The 17561-nt window shown below is 52.2% G+C and overlaps 2 protein-coding genes across 6 annotated transcripts; one reads left to right on the top strand and one right to left on the bottom strand.

Annotated features, from left to right (window-relative positions):
* The first annotated feature begins 95 nt into the window (after nt 1-95).
* Nucleotides 96-9005, top strand: NT5C3B (5'-nucleotidase, cytosolic IIIB). Of its 5 annotated transcripts, XM_016150834.2 has the most exons (9): nt 96-132; nt 377-475; nt 1133-1202; nt 1289-1335; nt 3456-3541; nt 4110-4199; nt 5792-5954; nt 6807-7007; nt 7900-9005. In XM_016150834.2, exons 1-9 carry the CDS (start codon nt 121-123, stop codon nt 8032-8034), a joined length of 903 nt encoding a protein of 300 aa, XP_016006320.2. In that variant the 5' UTR covers nt 96-120; the 3' UTR covers nt 8035-9005. The 5 variants fall into 5 exon arrangements, with proteins under 5 accessions (XP_016006320.2, XP_016006319.2, XP_016006318.2 ...); XM_016150833.2 differs by lacking the exons at nt 96-132; nt 377-475 and adding an exon at nt 139-376; XM_016150832.2 differs by lacking the exon at nt 96-132 and having other exon boundaries at nt 139-475.
* Nucleotides 9006-10294: 1289 nt separating this feature from the next.
* FKBP10 (FKBP prolyl isomerase 10) lies at nt 10295-17530 on the bottom strand. Its single transcript, XM_016150830.2, has 10 exons — nt 17202-17530; nt 14892-15037; nt 14358-14547; nt 14100-14245; nt 13541-13730; nt 13219-13364; nt 12515-12707; nt 12000-12142; nt 11642-11805; nt 10295-11308 (listed from the first exon to the last, which is right to left on the bottom strand). The coding sequence occupies exons 1-10, from the start codon at nt 17447-17449 to the stop codon at nt 11123-11125; spliced, it is 1752 nt and encodes a 583-aa protein (XP_016006316.1). The 5' UTR covers nt 17450-17530; the 3' UTR covers nt 10295-11122.
* Between the last annotated feature and the right edge of the window lie 31 nt (nt 17531-17561).

Genomic DNA, 17561 nt, shown 5'->3' with positions numbered 1-17561 from the left:
GTCTCTCCGTCCTGGATCCTGCAGCCCCACGGCCCCAGGCGGCGACGACGCATGCGCAATGCGGTCGCCCGGGGCGGGGGCGGTCGTTGTCCCAGCACCGCCCACCCAGCTGCGAGCACGATGGCGGAAGAGGTGAGGTGGTTGGATGCATCTGGAGTGGCGCGGGCCCCGACCCCCCGGGCGTTCCGAGGCCGCCAGCGGGCCGTCTCGGCCCTGCTGCACCACCCGGGCCAGTAGGCGCTCCTGGTCAGGCCGGAGCCCCTGCTCCGCCCCCCGCACCCCTGCCCGGCCTCGCAGCGTTGCGCGAGCGAGCCCCAGTCTCCCCTTGGGCCCAGCGCGGTGCCGGGATCAGTCGTTCTCTCGGGTTTCGGGACAGGTGAGCATCCTGATGAAGGCCACGGTCCTGATGCGGCAGCCCGGGCGGGTGCAGGAGATCGTGGGCGCCCTTCGCAGGGGCGGGGGAGACCGCTTACAGGTACCGTCGGGGCGAGGTCGGACTGGCGGGTCGCGGGCGGCTGGGGTGTCGTCCTGCCCACGTGCCTTCCCGCGTTGCTGCAGACACCTCCAAGCTCTTAGCCCCCAGAAATGGCCAAGGGCCTGAGTGCAAGCAGATTGGTTCGCTTGTTTTGCCTTGGGGGAGAGCCCTAAAACCAGATTTCTCAGTAAGGTTATACTGCTTCCTCTAATGAGACAGAAAGAACCTGTCACCAGGCCCTAGGGCCTTATTTTCTACTGTAGCCCAAGGTCACCTCCCCCAGAAGTGGCAGATATGGAGGTGGGCCTTAAAGGTGGAGGCACCCGAGGAAGCACCACAGGGCATTGAGATGGGTGCTTGTGAAAGAGCCACAGGGGTCCTAATTCTTCATCCCCACCCCTGCCGCCAAGATGCTGGGCCTCCTCAGGATTAGCACTGTACTAACTAGGATTAGTTCTTCTCTCTCTCTCTCTCTCTCTCTCTCTCTCTCTCTCTCTCTCTCTCTCTCTCTCTCTCTCTAGCTGGCCCTAAATCCCCCTGCTTTGCCCATAGGCTGGAGACTGAGCTCTTTGACTTTCATAATTATCCTCCCAGGCTGTAACACAGGGCCACACTGGGAGGAGCCTGTCTAGGCATCATCTCTCTTTTGCATTTTAGGTCATTTCTGATTTTGACATGACCTTGAGCAGGTTTGCTTATAATGGAAAGCGATGCCCTTCTTCCCACAGTAAGTCACATACTAGCTTGCTTTGTTGGACTTGACAAGATGATGGCTTCTAAGGGACAAGTGAAAGGAGCTTTGTGTTTTTGCAGATATTCTGGATAATAGCAAGATCATCAGTGAGGAGTGCCGGAAAGAGGTGGGTTACTGCTTTTATTTGCTCAGAAATAGCTATCATGTATGACTTCAAATGGTTCTTGGTTAGAACCAAAGATTCCAGGATAGAGATCTTAGAAGATTAATTTTTAAAAAAATTGTTTTAAAAAATAAATTAAATAAATTAAAAAATATTTTTTTGCTCAGGTGGACCTAGTCTTAATACACTGGGACAGCTTTGCCTTAAATGGCTAAGACATATGATGACTGATGGTCGGAGTATAGATGTTATGCTCACCGCTAGCTATGGAGTCTACAAGAGACCGCAGTGTTGTTTAACCCTCCCACAACTACAAGAGGTGGATAGAACTGTTATTGTCTCCATTTAACAGATGAGAAAACAGGTTTGGAGAAGTTGAGCAACTCACCCAAGGTCACATAGCCAAGATACAGAGTTTGCCTTTCCTATAGATCTGATTCTGTCCCAAACTCCTTCCGCTGCATTATGCTCTTTCCGTGATGATATAATATTCTTGCTAAAGCAATGTGTCAAGAAAGACTTCTGAATTAATGTCAATATACGATAACTCCCATTTCCATAAGGTCCATACGAATATTATAAAGCGACTCCTGTAGCCTTGGAGTTCGTTTGACTTTGCTCCATGTAGTCCCCATCAGTGTCCTCTTTGCCAGAGCAGAGCCGTGCTGGCTGTGTGTTTCTCTGCAGGTGGCCGAGCTCTTTCTGCTGAATGACTACATCCTTTAGTTCTACGTTGTTATGAAAATCACTAAATTGCTTGCTGAGTGGTATGCTGGTCTGTTGTATTGGTCAGCTCTTCCAGTAGTCATGATTACTTGATGTTAAGATGGGCAGTGGATTATATAGATAACTCTTATATTTCTAAAGCCTGTCTCTCTAGGGCATGCCGCTTTTAGCTCAAGGTAGGTTCTGGCTCCACCACTGATTGCCTTTCACAAGACACTTTTTTAGGTTCCTCATGTCCCTGATCTTATCAGCTCCTAGGAAGCCATGTCCACAAGTAAGAGAGTGGATTTGATTGCCCTCTCTAGGATAAAGAAGCTAGAGAAAACTAAGGTTTTTGGTGTTGATGGGATCCTGAAAAAATTAATAAAGCAAAGTTTATGAAACTTCTTTCTTTTAAAAAAATTTGTTCATCCGCTAGTTATATTATACTTTTCGAGAAATGTTCTTACACCCAAAAAACCACACACATTGAGAACCTTGATACATTTCATGAGCTTTCTGCCTTTGTCAGTGTGTGATCTTTGTATTTAACCCTCTTTTGGACCGATGGTCCAAAAGGGACTCCGTTTGATCTTGTAATATTTCAAGGCCATGCGTATATTAAAATTAAAATCCTTTGTTCAGTCAAGTCCCATTTTCATTGGGCACTGTTACTGACTGTTCCTGTGTGACACATGATCCCTCCCCAGAAGGTGGAAGGTTCTGGCATGTGGAAGGACATCTTAGCCAGAGGAGGCACCTATAGGTGTTCATGAAGTAGTTCACTTGATGTTGGCAATGTGATGGAGTCAGCCATCCATTAACATACTGTGTCCCAAACTACAGTTTTCTAGTTCTACTTTTGTGATTTTGTTTTTGTTTTTGTTTTTTGCCATATCTGTGTGTGACTTTTACTAAATATTTCTCTTGAAGTTGACCCTCTTTTAAAATTCTGAATGTGGTTAATTTACAAAAGAAACAATCTGAAAGCATGAGTTTGATGTGCTGTTTTTTTCCTAATGTACATTAAAATTAATCCACAAATAACTAAAAAAACGTGTTTGTCCATGTACCTCCTAAAGTTAGCTTACCTACCACCTGAAAAAGTATACCACAGTTTGAGACACATAGCATTAAATCAGTCCTTGTCGAGTAAGCCCTGATGACTGAGCTAGCTCATAACAACAACAACAACAACAAAATCCCACTAACCCTGTTGTCTGAAGCAAAAGCTCTTTATTTTGTTGATTCTTGGACCTCACTCCCGGGTGAGGATGCAAAGACCAGCTCTGCACATCCAGTCACCCCTTTACATGAGGTTGAGTCTTCTAGGTGATTTTTTCTCAAGCTAAACTATAGGATTTTGCTGGGGAAAACTTGATAGACTAATGGCTTTTCTCTTCCTGTCGATGCCCCAGCTGAAAGCGCTCCTTCACCACTATTACCCAATTGAGATTGACCCACACTGGACCATCAAAGAGAAGTTACCTCATATGGTAGAATGGTAAGTGATGGTGGTAGTGAAAGCGCCTGGCCCTTGTGGTGGAGGGGGGCATATTTTTGCTTGAGCTTTGATGATGAGATGACAAGCTTCCTTACCTTAGTGGATGCTTAAGTGAATGCCACAAGGCCCGCTATTAGAACAAATTGTCCAGACACACCTGGCGCTACTTGCGGCTATTGCTAGAGTTGGGGCCCACTGAAAATGCTTGGAATGAGTTAGAAGCCCCTTGGGGGAATAATTGCTCTGGGGAGATAACCCTCCTATAGAAACCAATATCACTGGACAGAGCCCCAGTTCTCCAGAGAGGGGGGTCCTGGAGGAAGGGATTCGGAAAAGCTTCGACTTCAGCAGTTAACTTGCCCAACCCTTGTCTCTCTGTTGTGTTGCTTCCTCATTTTTTTTTTTTTTTTTTTTTTTTTTTTTTTTTTTAAGACAGCCAGATCCTCCAGGAAATAGTTCTGTGAGGCCTCCATTGTCAGTTCTTCCAGAGGGGACTTGACCCTGAAAAGGGAAAGGTCACTTTACTTAGTGATTTGGATTTGGGGTTTTGTGGGGTGTCTGTTTCTAGGTGGACCAAAGCACACAGTCTCCTGTGTGAGCAGAAAATTCAGAAGTTTCAGATAGCCCAAGTGGTTAGAGAGTCTAACGCAATGCTTAGGTAAGTTGCTTGCTCTGCCAAAAAAAAAAAAAAAAAAAAAAAAAAAAAGAGGCTGGGATGGAGTGGACAGGAGTTAGTTGCTGGGAGAGTGAGCAGAGACATAGCACCGTGAGCACCCGAAGTGGGGAAGGTCTTGCTTTTCCTCTCTGGATGCTGTTGAAGGTTTTTTCTTCTCTTGGGTGCTTCCTAGGAAGCAGTCTGCTGGTAGTGGGTATGGCGTGAATGTGACCAAGCCTTCATCTCTGGAGCAAAGGCATCTAGCTCATTTTTCCCAATGGGAAATAGACTTTTAGGATTGCCATGGTGACTGGTGTTCTTTATCCAGACATGGGAGTTGGCTGGCCTGGGGACCTTGATCATTGGCAGCCTTCACAGTGCAGCTCTCTGCTGGAGCATCTTGACTGGGGGAGGGATGGGAGCACCAACTTGACTGGTAGAGGAAGGAGCTGTTTCAGGTGTCTGTCCTTAAGGATTGTGTATCCTAACCGGGGACAGAGGCCAGCTCATGAAAGGCCAAGAGAGTAGAGACGTGTGCAGACCCAGTAAATGCCGGGGTGGGTTGGGGTATTTCTCAGCAAATCTGCCCTGGGATTTCTGCCTGGTCGTATTTTACAGTTGACCCTTGAACAACAGCAGTTTGAACATGCTGTTTCACTTATGTGTGGATTTTTTTTGGTAAATATTCAGTTGGCCCTCCAGGTTTCACATCTGTGGATTCAACCAACCACAGACCAAAAACAGTATTTTCCATCTGAAGTTAGGAGTCTGCAGATAGAGGGCCGACCATATGCATTGTTCCACACCATTTTATTTATTTTATTTTTTTATTTTTAAAAATTTTTGCCACAAAAGCTTTATTGTTTCAGCTTGGTCCAAGGCATAGGATAGGGCTCCAGGATGGTTAGAAGACTGCCTGTTGGTTTCAGGGAGAGGCTCAGGCATAAGGCCAACACCAGGGTGATGCAGAGGGGCCCCTCAAAAGCCTCTGGGCTCCAAAGGCTCTTAGTCATGCTTTAAGGTGAGCCTTTCAAAGAGGTACTCTCCCAGCCCAGCCTGGAGGCCGGCCAGCCTGCGGAGGTTAGTTAGGTGGTCTCCATGCCAGTTTATATAAGGGACTTGAGTATTCACGGGGGTCTTGGAACTAACCCCCCTTCAGATACTGAGGGGCAACTGTAGTTAAGTTTTTGGGGAGACAAAAGTTACATGTGGATTTTCGACTGCACAGGGGGTCAGCACCCCTTGCCCCCATGTCATTCAATGGTCAACTGTAGTACAGAAACAATAGGAAAGTATGAGCCCATGCATATGAAGTTCAAGGACAGTCAAGCTAATCAATGGCGAAATGAAGTCATAATAAGGGGGGATGGCATTGATCTGGGATCCTTGACCTGGTTGGTAATTACATGGGTGTGTACATGAGACAATATTAATTGAGCTGCATATGTAAGATTAGTGCACTTTAATCATTTGCTATATGTATTTTATACCTCAATTTATTATTTTTTTAAAAGAAGAAAAAATTAAATATCTAACCCAAGAAGAAAATAAAGAACAGTAGCAGAAGCAGTGCCATTCCGTTCGCCTCTTTTCAGGGAAGGGTACAAGACGTTCTTCAACACCCTCTACCAAAACAGCGTTCCGCTTTTCATCTTTTCTGCGGGAATTGGCGATATCCTGGAAGAAATTATCCGGCAGAAGCAAGTGTTCCACCCCAACATCCACGTCGTGTCTAACTACATGGATTTTGACGAAGATGTGAGCCAAATCTCGTTTCGGCTGGAAATGGACGTGGGGTGGGGCCCACCAGCCAGGGCACGTCACTCTAAACATTAACCCTGACCCGTGGGGGAAGGAAGGGGAAGGCATGCTGGTTCTTTGTCCTCCGAGTTTTTTATTTATGTCGGCTAAAGACAGTTATTTTCGAAGGACCCACTCTTTGGTGTTTGGCCAACAATCCGCTCTCTCCCGTGGGGGACCTAGTTTAGGGGTCACCCAGGCCCCATGTCACTGGCATGGGTCATGTGCCATCCTCGATACTCAAGGGCTTGGGCTTTGACTTGTTTTTCTAGAGCCAGAAGTGGACTACTCTGACTCCCGCATGTTCTAACGTCTTCCCCTGAAAGCCAGTGGCGGGAACTTCCTTCCCTTTGAACCGTGGTTAGGAGGTAACCTGCAGCTGAGGCTTAGCTCAAATGTAGCCTGAACAGTGCTTATATCACAGGCTTCGTGCTTCCACCAGAGTAGGTGACCAACAATATTTGGTGGCCCTGTTAGTTTAAATCAGGGGTTACAAACCTTGTCTATAAAAGGCCAAGTAGTAAATATCTTAGGCTTCGTGGGCTCTACGGCCTCTGTCACAACTACTCCGCTCTTCTGCGCAGAAAAGCAGCCAGAGATAAGATATAAACAGGCATGCAGCTGCGTCAGTAAAACTTAATTTACATAAATAGGCCAGGTCTGGCCCATGGGCCCTACTTTGTCAACCCTTAGTTTAGACTACAGTGTGGTTTGGTGTTATATATGGCTTTCAGGATTTCCTTTCTTCTGTGACAGAGAGAGTGGGAAACTGTCACTAGGCAACTTCTGTCTGTTGTCTTGATTATTTAGGGTTTCCTACAGGGGTTCAAGGGCCAGCTCATACACACATACAACAAGAACAGCACCGTGTGCGAGAACTCCGGGTACTTCCAGCAGCTTCAGGGCAAAACCAACATCCTCCTGCTGGGAGACTCCATGGGGGACCTCACGATGGCTGATGGGGTTCTAGGCGTGGAGAACATTCTCAAGATTGGCTTCCTAAATGACAAGGTAGGTAGGGGACCAGGGCTTCCTCCTTCATGGCTTGCTGCTTCAATTCCTATGAACAAGTGCTTATTGAACACCTGTGTACTAGATGCTGCATTAAATGTTAGAGGTACAGAAGTAAGACACAAGCTGTATTCTCCAGGAGAGTATGCAGTATTTTCATAGGAAGATAGGAGATACCCAGTGAGTAACTCTGTATGCTCACCACATGGCGTGATACTGCAGTTCAGAGATGATAATGCCGGGCATTTCATTGGAGCCTGCACTTGTCGTGTGCTCCTGATATGCCAGGGACCTTAACCCATTTAATCCTTACAGCAGCAACTTTTGAAGTAGTGGCTGTTATACCATTTTACAGATGAAGAAACAGGCAAGGAGGTTAAGTCATTTGCCCAAGGCGACGTAGTTTAGGAGGTGGTGGGCCTGATTACCAGTCCTCCTAAGTCATACTTGTAAGGCATGATTAAAATGGGAGATGTCAGTATTCAGGATGTGGGTTTATAACTTAGAGAAGGAAAATACCGGAACAGACCAGGGGCCAACAGGGGTAAAAACGGTATGGTCATAAAGGGGCCGCAGTGTGGTATCAAGCTGGAAGGCCACCAGTCCTCAGCCAGCATGTGCTGAAGTCCCACAGAATGTTTGAGCCTTGTGAAAATTCTTTCCAGATAGCTGAGAGGTAACACCGGTTTTTAAATTTTAATCTTCGTTACTGTCCTTTTGACATTGGCCCCAGGGTTAATTGTGGCAGCCTGTGCCCATTGCCATCCGTGTCTCCTAAGGGTACATTCCCATGACCTTGAACAACTCTCGGGGAGTAGTGGCTCCCCCAGCCCCAGGTGCTGGAGAGTCAGAGGGCGTTTTGGGGACTCTCAGTCTCCCTTCCCCCGGGCAGGTGGAGGAGCAGCGGGAGCGCTACATGGAGTCCTATGACATTGTGCTGGAGAAGGACGAGTCGCTGGATGTGGTCAACGGGCTGCTGCAGCACATCTTGCACCAGGGAGACTGGGTGGAGATGCGTGTCCCCTGAGCGTGCACGCGCGGGGCCCGTCCCTGCAGGCCGTGACGAGGAGGGGAGCCTGGCTGGGAGGCGGCTCTTCCCAGTGCGCGCAGAGGAAAGTCCGGGGCACCCACAAGCCGCTGGGTCCTTGCCCCGTCCCCCTCCTTTCCCTGGCGCCTTCTGTTTGTGTTCTCCAAGGCCTGAGGGAGACCCTGCCAGGTGGGAGGCAGCAAAAGCCGTTCCAAATGGACTGTGGACCTGTAGGGTATTGGTACCCCAGGAATCATTTGGTCCAGGATTCTTCCCCCCCACTCACCCCACCCCAAATTTTAAACATGGGAAACGTTTCAAACAAACCGAATGTATAAAACAGATTGAAATGATAATAATAATAATAAAAAAAAAACAGAGCTGTTCTGATTTGGGAGTTGGGGGGCAGAACATGTACCCTTTGGTCCTGGAGGTGCAGGAACCTCCAAGAAGCCACTAGGGCTCCATGGAACAGTTTGAAAACCACTGGACTAGACCAGAAGACCCCCCGCGCACAGTCTAAAATGTCTGTGGGGATCAAGGTGGACAGGCAAGGTTGGAAGAGTATGTTCCTGACCTTGAGTGGTTTGGCTTTATTCTGATGCAGCTGTTAAACTTGAATTTCAGCTGGGTCTGGCCATCCCTTTCTGCAGAACCCCCTTTAGGAGTCCCCAAAGGCTTCCTCTGTCTGGGTGTAGATTTCCCCTGGGTGCCCTTGGCTCCTGTCTGTCCTTCTCGTGGGTTCAGGGCCACCGGAATGAATGACTTAAGGGGGGGCGGATAACGGTGACCCGAAGGGAGAAGGCACTCTGTGGCAACGTGAGACAGACGTGGTTTATGCTCTGTTGTCTTGTGTTATTGGGCTTTCTTCACGGTTCCTTTCCCTTCTCTCCCCTCTATTTACTTGGATGGTTAAGAACTAGCTGAATCCTCTGTAGGGTACTTTTTGAAATAAAAATGTAGACCAACCAGTTCTTGGTGTTTTCTTAGCCTGTTCTTCCCTCAGAAATTCAGTCCCTCACTCACTCCTCCTGAGGAAGCCTAGCTGTTGGAAAGTTGTGTTGAGTATGAATTGAATCCTGCTATGCAAACCTAGGGGTGTGGCCATTTAATCCTCACAGTGACCCTGCAGGTAGGTTTAGTTTACAGATGGCTCAGAAAGGACCAGTAACTGGCCCAGACCCCATAGCTAGGAGCTAGAGCCAGGGTTTCCGTTTCTGACCAAAGCCGAGCCTTGTCACCTGCATCATGCTGTCTGCATGTAGGCTTCAGGGCTGTCCTGTTAGGTTTTGGGAGAGGTGGTTACCATCTGAGGCTGGGTCTATCAGACTCTGAGGTGACTTAAGGATGCTTTGGGACCAGGGAGTATCAAGTCACTGGTTATGGGGAGAGGTTAAGTCTCTTAGGGGATCCTGGGCAAGAAATCAGTGCTGTGGGGACAGTTCAGTAACCAGTTCTGTCGTTTTTCTCTCCCAAGCATCCGTCTAACCTGTCTTCCCATGGTCCATCTCCATCGCATTGGCCAGAGTCCAGCAGGGCAGGTGAAGGCAGATGGCCTGACTGGTTGCCACTGAAGCAACTCTTCCCCCAAGGCTGGGGACTTTGCTACCACTACAACTGCTCTCTGCTTCTCTGCTGGATGGCACCAAGCTCTTCTCCTCGTGGGTCCAAGGCAGGCCCAGGGCTGGGCAGGTGGGTGGGCCCAGGCAGGGGGCGTCCTCCCCATAGCACCTGCTTTTCTCCATAAGTTCTGTGCATGGGGAGCATAATGGTCAGGAGCGGAAAGGGAGGGTGATGCTGTATTCCCTCTAATGAGGGGGAAGATCAGGCAGGTGGTAATGGTCGGCAGCCAGGAGCAGGGAGAGGTGGGAATATTGTGGTATTGGAAACGATCTGTGCGAAAGAGCGGAATCTGACCTGTGCAGTTTAATCCTTGAGTTTGTATGTTGTGTTCGAGATCAGGGACCTCATCTTTCCATTCACTTGGGACAGTTAGGAGACAAGGACCATCTCTCCACACCTCCCCCGCAGGCCCTTCTCTGTGGTCACTCCCCACCCTCCTTCCCGCAGACTGGGGCTCCTTTTCCATGGCCAGGGTCCCTGGAATAGGCCTCAGGGAGGCAGGAGCCTCCAAAAGGGAGACTGAGACCTAGGGACAGTGTTGAGCTGACGAGGCATAAAGACAGCCTGCTTCGTTCCCCTTCCTTCCCAGTCTTTGGGTCTAAGGGCCTCCCCCCAATGAAAGACCACTTGCTGAGGCTTCTGGTTTAGTCTTTTATTTGGCACAAAGGAGAGAGATCTGACACCAGTTTAGCCTCTTAAGTGTGCAGAATTCTGCCTGTCCCCCCCACCCCCTTAGTCCCCAGTGAGCCCTTCCAAGTTTATCTTAGTCCCAAACCAAGGATTTCATTTTGTAGCCCTAAGACCCATCTAAGTAGGTTTATTCACCCCACCTTTTCATTTTCTTCCTCTTGCTCAGCCCCTTAGAGAAGGCAGCCTTCTTAAGGCATGAAAGGTGACACACACCCCAGCAGTGAGGGGGAATGGGACAGGTGACTGGGACGGTGAGGTAAGGCTGCCCTCCCGGGGCGCCCCCCTTCCCTTGGAGCCAGCCAGAGCTCAGGGAGGAAGGCTGGGGGTCCTGCCAGCCCTGGTGCATGCTTCCGGAGAGCTGTCATGACAGGAAGAGGGGCTGGAGTTGGGGGTGTGAGGTAAAGTACAAATAGAGGGGAAGTTTGGGGAAATAAATGATAAGCTTGACCTTGCTCAGTGTCTGGCAATGTGGAGGTATAGGTCAGGGGCCAGCAATGGCCTCCCATCCCAACCCAGACTTCACCAATCCCCAGATTGGCTCTGTAACTCCAAAGCTTGTAAAGAAGTGTGGGGTTGGGAGAGAAAAACCAAGTAGAGGTCTGTGCTGTGGATTTTACTCTTGGGCTGGTGGGAAGACCAGAGTTGTCTCCTCTGACCACTTTAGATGCTCTCAGACCTCATCCCAGCAGAGGGGAGGGTGACTGCCGGAAGTCAGCCCCACTGCCCACTGTCCCCCCAGAAGTGGGACTTTGCGGTTTGGGCCCAAGCCCCGCCCTTAGAGCTCCTCATGGACCCGTTCCTGGTCCTCATCCGACTTCAGCTTGAGTTCCTCCAAGGTGATTTTGCCATCCTGGTTGCGGTCCTGGTTCTGGAACATGTCCCCTATGGTTTTCTCTGGGTCCTGCCCCGGCATGAGGCGTCCTTTGCCCTCAGTAACTTGAGCCTTGATGAAGGTGGAGAACTGGGAGCGTGGAGAGGAAAGGGGAGGGTGGGTGTGAGGGTGGCCTTGGCAAGAAATCCCAGGGGAAGGCCAGCCAGTGAGGGCCGAGAGGAAACGAGCCAGTGCTGGGGTCCTGAGCAGGACCAGGGAAGTGGCAGGGGAAATGGGCCACGTGAGTGCCGGGAGAGACGGCAGGGACCCGGAACCCAAGGCACCGTGACTGGTGCAGGAGCATGGGCACAGGTGCGATGCTGGGCATGCACCACGTTCTTGCTAGATGCCACCATGCACGTTGGCTTCTGTTGGACCGAGAGTATGGGAATGCTTACTGTAAGGACTGAACTCCTCACCCACCTCCTCTTGGGGGACCTCGCCGTCCTTGTTGAGGTCCAGGTCTTCAAACAGGTTGGCAGGAGGGTCCTCATGCCACACAAACAGGTAGCCTTCGGGCAGCCCCTCTTCCCGGGATACCAGCTCCACCTCAAATAGCAGCACAGCACTGCCAGGGACGCCCCGGGCTGGAGGGAGGGAGAAGAGAAGGAAAGTTCCCATCAGGCCAGGGTCGGGGCCTGGCTTCGCAGCTTGCCCGGTGTGCTCCCCGGCCTGCAGTCCTCAGTTTCCTCTCTTGGAGGAAGGAAAGTGGGGCATGGGATGTTTACAGAACTCCTGGAAGAGGCCAAGGGGGTAGATCAGACCAGTCTTGGCCGCTCACCTCCGCTCTCCCCATGTGCCAAGTGTGGGGGCACCACAAGTTGCCGCCTCTCTCCTGCGCACATGCCCTGCAGGCCCCTGTCCAGGCCTTCGATCACCTTGTTGGCCCCTAGAGTTGCCTCCTGGGGGGCCCCGTAGTCATGCCTAGGGGAGGAGCAGATTCCCAGGTCAGTGCCCTCCCTGTCCCCCACCCGCTATAGGCCCAGTTCCCAAGTCACTCCTGGTGCCCACCCCACGCAGCAAAGTGTGGGGCCCAATGGTTTAGGGATGGGATACCTCTCTCATCTTGCCACCGCCCCTAACGTGTGGCCTTAAGGGCCCATGTCTCCTATTTCCATTTCTCCTCCATAAAATGGAATAGTAGCTCCTCTACTGCCAGCCTCACCCTCCCTTCCCCCTCCTGCCCATTATGCCCCCCATGCACAGAAACTTATGGAGAAAAGGAGGTGCTCTGGGGAGGACGCCCCCTGCCTGGGCCCACCCACCTGCCCAGCCCTGGCCCTGCCCTGGACCCACGAGGAGAAGAGCTTGGTGCCATCCAGCAGAGAGCAGTTGTAGTGGTAGCGAACAAAGTCCCCAGCCTTGGCGGTCTCGTTGCAGATCTCGGGGGGCCGGGACAGTGTCTTAATTTCCACTGGATCTGCAGGGTTGTGGAAATCGATGACGTGGACATCGAAGACCAGCACAGCCGAGCCAGGGATCTTGTCTCCTGGGACCAGAATGGGGGAGTGGATCAGCCTGGCGTCTAGCAGGGGCTGCTCAAGGTCTCCATGCAACTGTCCTGGGGTTTTGGACGAGGATGGGATGTTTGCCCACATAACCAGTTGTTCTCGGGGGCAGGGGAGGGAGGGACCTGCCAGTTAGAAAGCCCTTTACACGCAGTATTTCGACCTCTCAGTAACTTACTCTGCTGATGAATGTGATTAGTCCCATCTTATAGATGAGGACACTGAGGCTTCCAGCAAAGCTGGGTTTCACATCCAGGTCTCTGCTTCCTAGGGCTAGGCTGTTTCTGTTGTTCCATAACCATCCCCCCTCCCCAAACTCAGGAGTCCTTCTCCAGTGTGGAAGGGGAGAAATGGAGGGACCGTCCTGGAGAAAAGGACGGAGTCCGTGTGGCAAGAACGGGGTGGGTGACTGGCTCTTGCGATGAGAGGGCAGAGCCGCGGGGGAAGGCGAGCGAGCGCTTCAGGAGAGGAGCTGAGGGGCAGCAGGCCTACCAGTCCCGTTCTCCCCGTAGGCGAGGTGCGGGGGGATGGTGATCCTCCGGCGCTCCCCCATGCACGAGCCCTGCAACCCCTGGTCCATCCCGGGGATGATGTAACCCTGTCCCACGTAGGTGTTGTACGTGTGGTTGCGGGAGTAGCTGCAACACAAGCGGGGAGGGCCAGCCAGGGAGTCAGAGGGGCCCCTGCCCTGGCAGGCAGCTCAGAACCACCCCCAGCTGCCGCCCGGGTGACCCTAGAACCTGGTACTTTCCTTCCTGCCTCCGCTTCTTGCCTTCCCCCCAGCCCCACCCTCCCTTCTCAGGAGCCAGCTGACCTGGAGTCAAAGAGGGAGCCATCCATCAGTGAGCCGTTATAGTGGTAACGCATGAAGTCCCCAGCCATGGCTCTCCTAACACAGCCAGGTGGCAAATCCAGCGTCTCCAGCTGGACGGTGTCCTTCGGGTTGTGGACGTCGATCAGCAGGACATGGAAGACCAGGGAGGCCTGTGGGGGGATCACAGTCCCTGGGGAAAAGACAGGCTTGAACCATACAAGCGGAGAGCAGACCGGGCTCCTCGACTCAGGAGAGCTATGTGAGCACCCTGCTAAAAGGTGCTAACCCCGCTCTCCAGAGCCCTTTCCTTGCCCTCAGCAGTCCTGGGTGTTGCTCCGCCTGTGAGGCCTGTGCTGGGTTTCCCCTGGGGCTGCCACCAACCCATACTGAACCTCTGTGTGAATAAGAATAAAGCACCCTTTCTCACTGAGAAGATCACCAAGGACTGGATTTCATCCCTACTGGCCTCCTCGGCCAGGCGCCCTTGTGCAGTATACAACCCAAACAACTGTATGGGGCAGCCCACTTCTGGGAATCCCGAGTCCCTTCCTGCCCTCACCATAGCCCTTCTCGCCATAGGCCAGGAACGGAGGGATGATGATCTTCCTTCTCTCTCCGGGACACATGCCCAGCAGCCCCTGGTCCATGCCCTTGATCAGCCAGCCCGAGCCGACGTAAGTGTCATAAGTGCCGCCCCTACTGTAGCTGCAGAGAATGAGGTAGAGGTAATGCTGCTGGAGGAGAAAAAGGCGGGATGGGCCCTGGACTTCCCTCACGCCACAGTCCCCAGCACCCCAGGGCTCCCTCCAGCACTTACCTGGTGTCAAAGGCGGTGCCATCCAGCAGTGTGCCATTGTAGTGGTAGCGGACAAAGTCGCTTTCCTGGACCATGCGGGGGCAGTGGGGTGGGCGCAGCAAGGTGCTCACCTGCACAGTGTCTCCCTGGTTCCACACATCCAGCAGGACCACATCGAAGTAGAGGGTGGCATCCGGGGGGATGAGCCCCGCTGTGAGGGCAGAGGAGCAGGAGCTCATGTTCAGCGCAGCCCTCACACTGCGGGGTGGAGTGGAGGACTGAGTGTCCTGCGCGGCCTCCCCCTCTACCACCGCTAGTCCCCATTCCTCCTAGTCAAGCCATGATCCCACCCAGGGCCCCGTTATCTCCCTTCTTCCCAGCTCAGGACAGGAGACAGAAACTCTAGTCCCAGACCCGCCACTGTTCATACTGCATATGCAGTTGACTCTGGGCAAGTCGCCCTCCCTTTCCGAGCTTCGGTGTTCTGGCGCCGAGGTCGTGGATTCTGCTTCCTGGTCTCCTCCACCCCCACGCCTGTGCCCAAACCCTTCTCACCCACGCCGATGCTGCCGTAGCCCAGGTGGGGAGGCACAACGAGGCGTCGCCGCTCGTTGACACACATGCCCATGAGGCCTCGGTCCATGCCAGTGATAAGGCGCCCCACGCCCACCACGATGGCCACCGAAGTGCTGCGGTCATAGCTGGGGGACAGAGAGAACAGATGGGATACAGTGGACTCAGATGTGTACAGGTGAGGGTCACAAAGCCAGATGTTACCTTTTGCACAGGTGTGTACACACACATGCATGCACACGCAATCCCCCCACACACACGTGTAGATCCACATGCTCCTCACCTCCCTCTGAGGTCAGCCGTGACCCCTAACTTACTAGGCTGGGCAGTTACAAAAAGGAAGTCCCCAAGGAGAGGCTTTTATTCTCCTGGGATGGGGGTGGATGCAGCCCTGTCTGCTGCTATTATCTCCTGACGGCAAAGGGGTGCTAAGTACTTCACCAGGTGAGGGAGGAGAGCATATATTGAGCACTTAGGATAAGCCGATTCAATGCTTGGCATTTTACACTCATGATCTTATTGTCTCCCCTGCGAGGTGGGCATTATTGTTTTCACTTTTCTTATGAGAAAAATTGAGACTTGAGAGACAAAGCGACTTGCCCAAGGCCACAGCCAACATGTGGTCTGTGGAACTCCAAAGCCCACGTTTGTGCCTCTGCACCATTTATTCACCAAGGAAGAAAGGAAGGGGAAGCAGACCTGGGGGTGGGTGCGGGCGGGGGGTGGGGGAGGGCTCTGGAGAGCGGGGTTAGCACCTTTTTGCAGTTTTCAGAAGTTAAGGGAGGCTGGAAGATTTTTACTTTGACCAAAGGGGGCTATGGCTTGTGCAAGATTTCCAGGCTCAGCACTACATGAACTGAGGCCAGCCAGGCTCCCAGAGTCAGTCCCCACCAGGCAGTCGTCCCACAACTCCAAACCCCTCCCCTACTCCTAGTGGTCAAGGGCTCAGGGCTGTACTCCTGGCTACTGCCTATATTCATTTTGCCCACTGAGCTGTTGTTCTGACTGGCCTGCCTCCTTCACAGTGCTCTTGTGAGGGCTCCAGCACCAGTTAAATACTTTTGGGGCATCCAGTTCTCCCCAGAGTCAAGGCTAATACGTACTGAACCCACTTTCAGATCGCCAGGCACTGTTCAAAGTTCATTTTCATTCATCATCTTTTTTGAGTCCTATCATCAGCCTTAGGAAGTAGGGACTCAATTTTCAGATTGTTTTAATCTCAATTTTTCAGATAAGGAAAGTGAAGCTTAAAAAAGCAAAATTTCTTGTCCATGGTTATAGCCTGGATTTGAACCCAGGGTCTTGGACTCTGGAGTTCATGTTCTCACCCAATATACTGCTTGCCCCCAAAGCCATGGCCACTGATTTCCATTGGGCCAAGTTATTTGTCTTGGGGAAGGATCTAAGAGGGACGACTTCTTGGGGGTTCATGTGTGTCCCCAGAGCCCAAGGTTTAACTGAGGGTGACATGCAGCCCTGCTTGCCCTGCCCCCACCAAAGCAAGTGCACTTGCCAGAGCAGACCAAAGGCCTGGACCAGCCCAGAAGCCAGTCTTTCAAGCCCCAAGCCTGGCAAGATGGGTGGCAGCTCTGACCTGGTACAGCTAAGATAGAGGGAGGTGGGGGTGCAGGAAGACGCAGAGAAGGAGGTATGGAAACCCTCTGAGGAGCCCAGGGTGGCATGTCCAATTGTGACACGTTGACAGGGTCTCCACATGGAGCTATGCCCTATACTCCAGATCTGTCCTGCTGTCTTATTAGAATGCCCGCTGCTTAACCACAGGCTGCTGATAAACTCCCCTCTCCACTCTCTTCTCTATCTGCAAAGGCACTGAAACCTGGGGTTGGAACCTGAAGGGAGTCAGGGTGGGTGGGAATGTAGGGGGTCCCAGGCTGAAACCACATGCAGCAGAGACCATGCTCTTCCCCTGACAAGGCCGTGGACCAGAAAGTCCCCTCCCCACGTCTTTAAATAAAGTGCTGTTAAGTAAATAGAGCAGTTCACCTTGATTATCATATACTTTGGGGAATGTGGGGAGCTTTATGAAAGAAATTGAGATCCCTCGAGAGGTCGGGGTTTGAAGTTGAGTGCAGAGGATCTATCTTTGGGAAGATAGATGTCTAGGATGCCTCCCCATCCACCCAGGGTGCTGTGTTTGGGGTTAAGGGAATCATGGAGTACCGGAAAGCAGACACAGCTTAAAGGGGTAAGAAGGGAACCCAGGACCTAGGAGCGCCTGGCCCTGGCTCAGGGAAGGGGAGTAGAGATTCTGGGGCCACCCGACCCCATTACCTCGAGTCAAACTTCTTGCCATCCTCAAAAGTGCCGTTATAGTGGTAGCGTACAAAATCTCCCATCTGCACTTCCCTGGGACAGGCCTTGGGGATGTGGTACCTCTCGATGACCACGTCTTCCAGGGGGCCCCCGGCCGGGCTGGCGCGGCCCAGCCCCCTCCCCACCGCCTGAACCAGCAGCAGCAGCAGTATCTGCAGCAGCGGGGGCCGGAGGAGGGTGTGGCTGGGGGGCCCGGTGCGGAACATGGTGCCTGGAGCTGGGACCGCCGGCAGTGAGGGAGAGAGTTGCGGCCGCCAACCTCCTACCCCACCCCTCCTCTCAGAGCTGGCTCCCCCCCTTCCTGTCCTCCTTCCCCAC

Source organism: Rousettus aegyptiacus, unplaced genomic scaffold (genome assembly GCF_014176215.1).
Source record: "Rousettus aegyptiacus isolate mRouAeg1 unplaced genomic scaffold, mRouAeg1.p scaffold_m13_p_6, whole genome shotgun sequence".
Lineage (NCBI taxonomy): Eukaryota > Metazoa > Chordata > Mammalia > Chiroptera > Pteropodidae > Rousettus > Rousettus aegyptiacus.
Note: the sequence above shows the minus strand (reverse complement) of the source record. Positions and strands in the feature narration are given on the sequence as shown.

Excerpts from the sequence above, each read along its gene's own strand:
- NT5C3B (XM_016150832.2), top strand. The coding sequence starts at position 146 with ATGCATCTGGAGTGGCGCGGGCCCCGACCCCCCGGGCGTTCCGAGGCC. Across the intron at positions 1,336-3,455 it reads GTGAGGAGTGCCGGAAAGAG|CTGAAAGCGCTCCTTCACCA; the intron begins GTGGGTTACTGC and ends TCGATGCCCCAG. Across the intron at positions 7,008-7,899 it reads TTGGCTTCCTAAATGACAAG|GTGGAGGAGCAGCGGGAGCG; the intron begins GTAGGTAGGGGA and ends TCCCCCGGGCAG.
- FKBP10 (XM_016150830.2), bottom strand. The coding sequence starts at position 17,449 with ATGTTCCGCACCGGGCCCCCCAGCCACACCCTCCTCCGGCCCCCGCTG. Across the intron at positions 13,731-14,099 it reads CTATGGCGAGAAGGGCTATG|GGACTGTGATCCCCCCACAG; the intron begins GTGAGGGCAGGA and ends TCTTTTCCCCAG. Across the intron at positions 11,309-11,641 it reads GCGAGGTCCCCCAAGAGGAG|TTCTCCACCTTCATCAAGGC; the intron begins GTGGGTGAGGAG and ends CCACGCTCCCAG.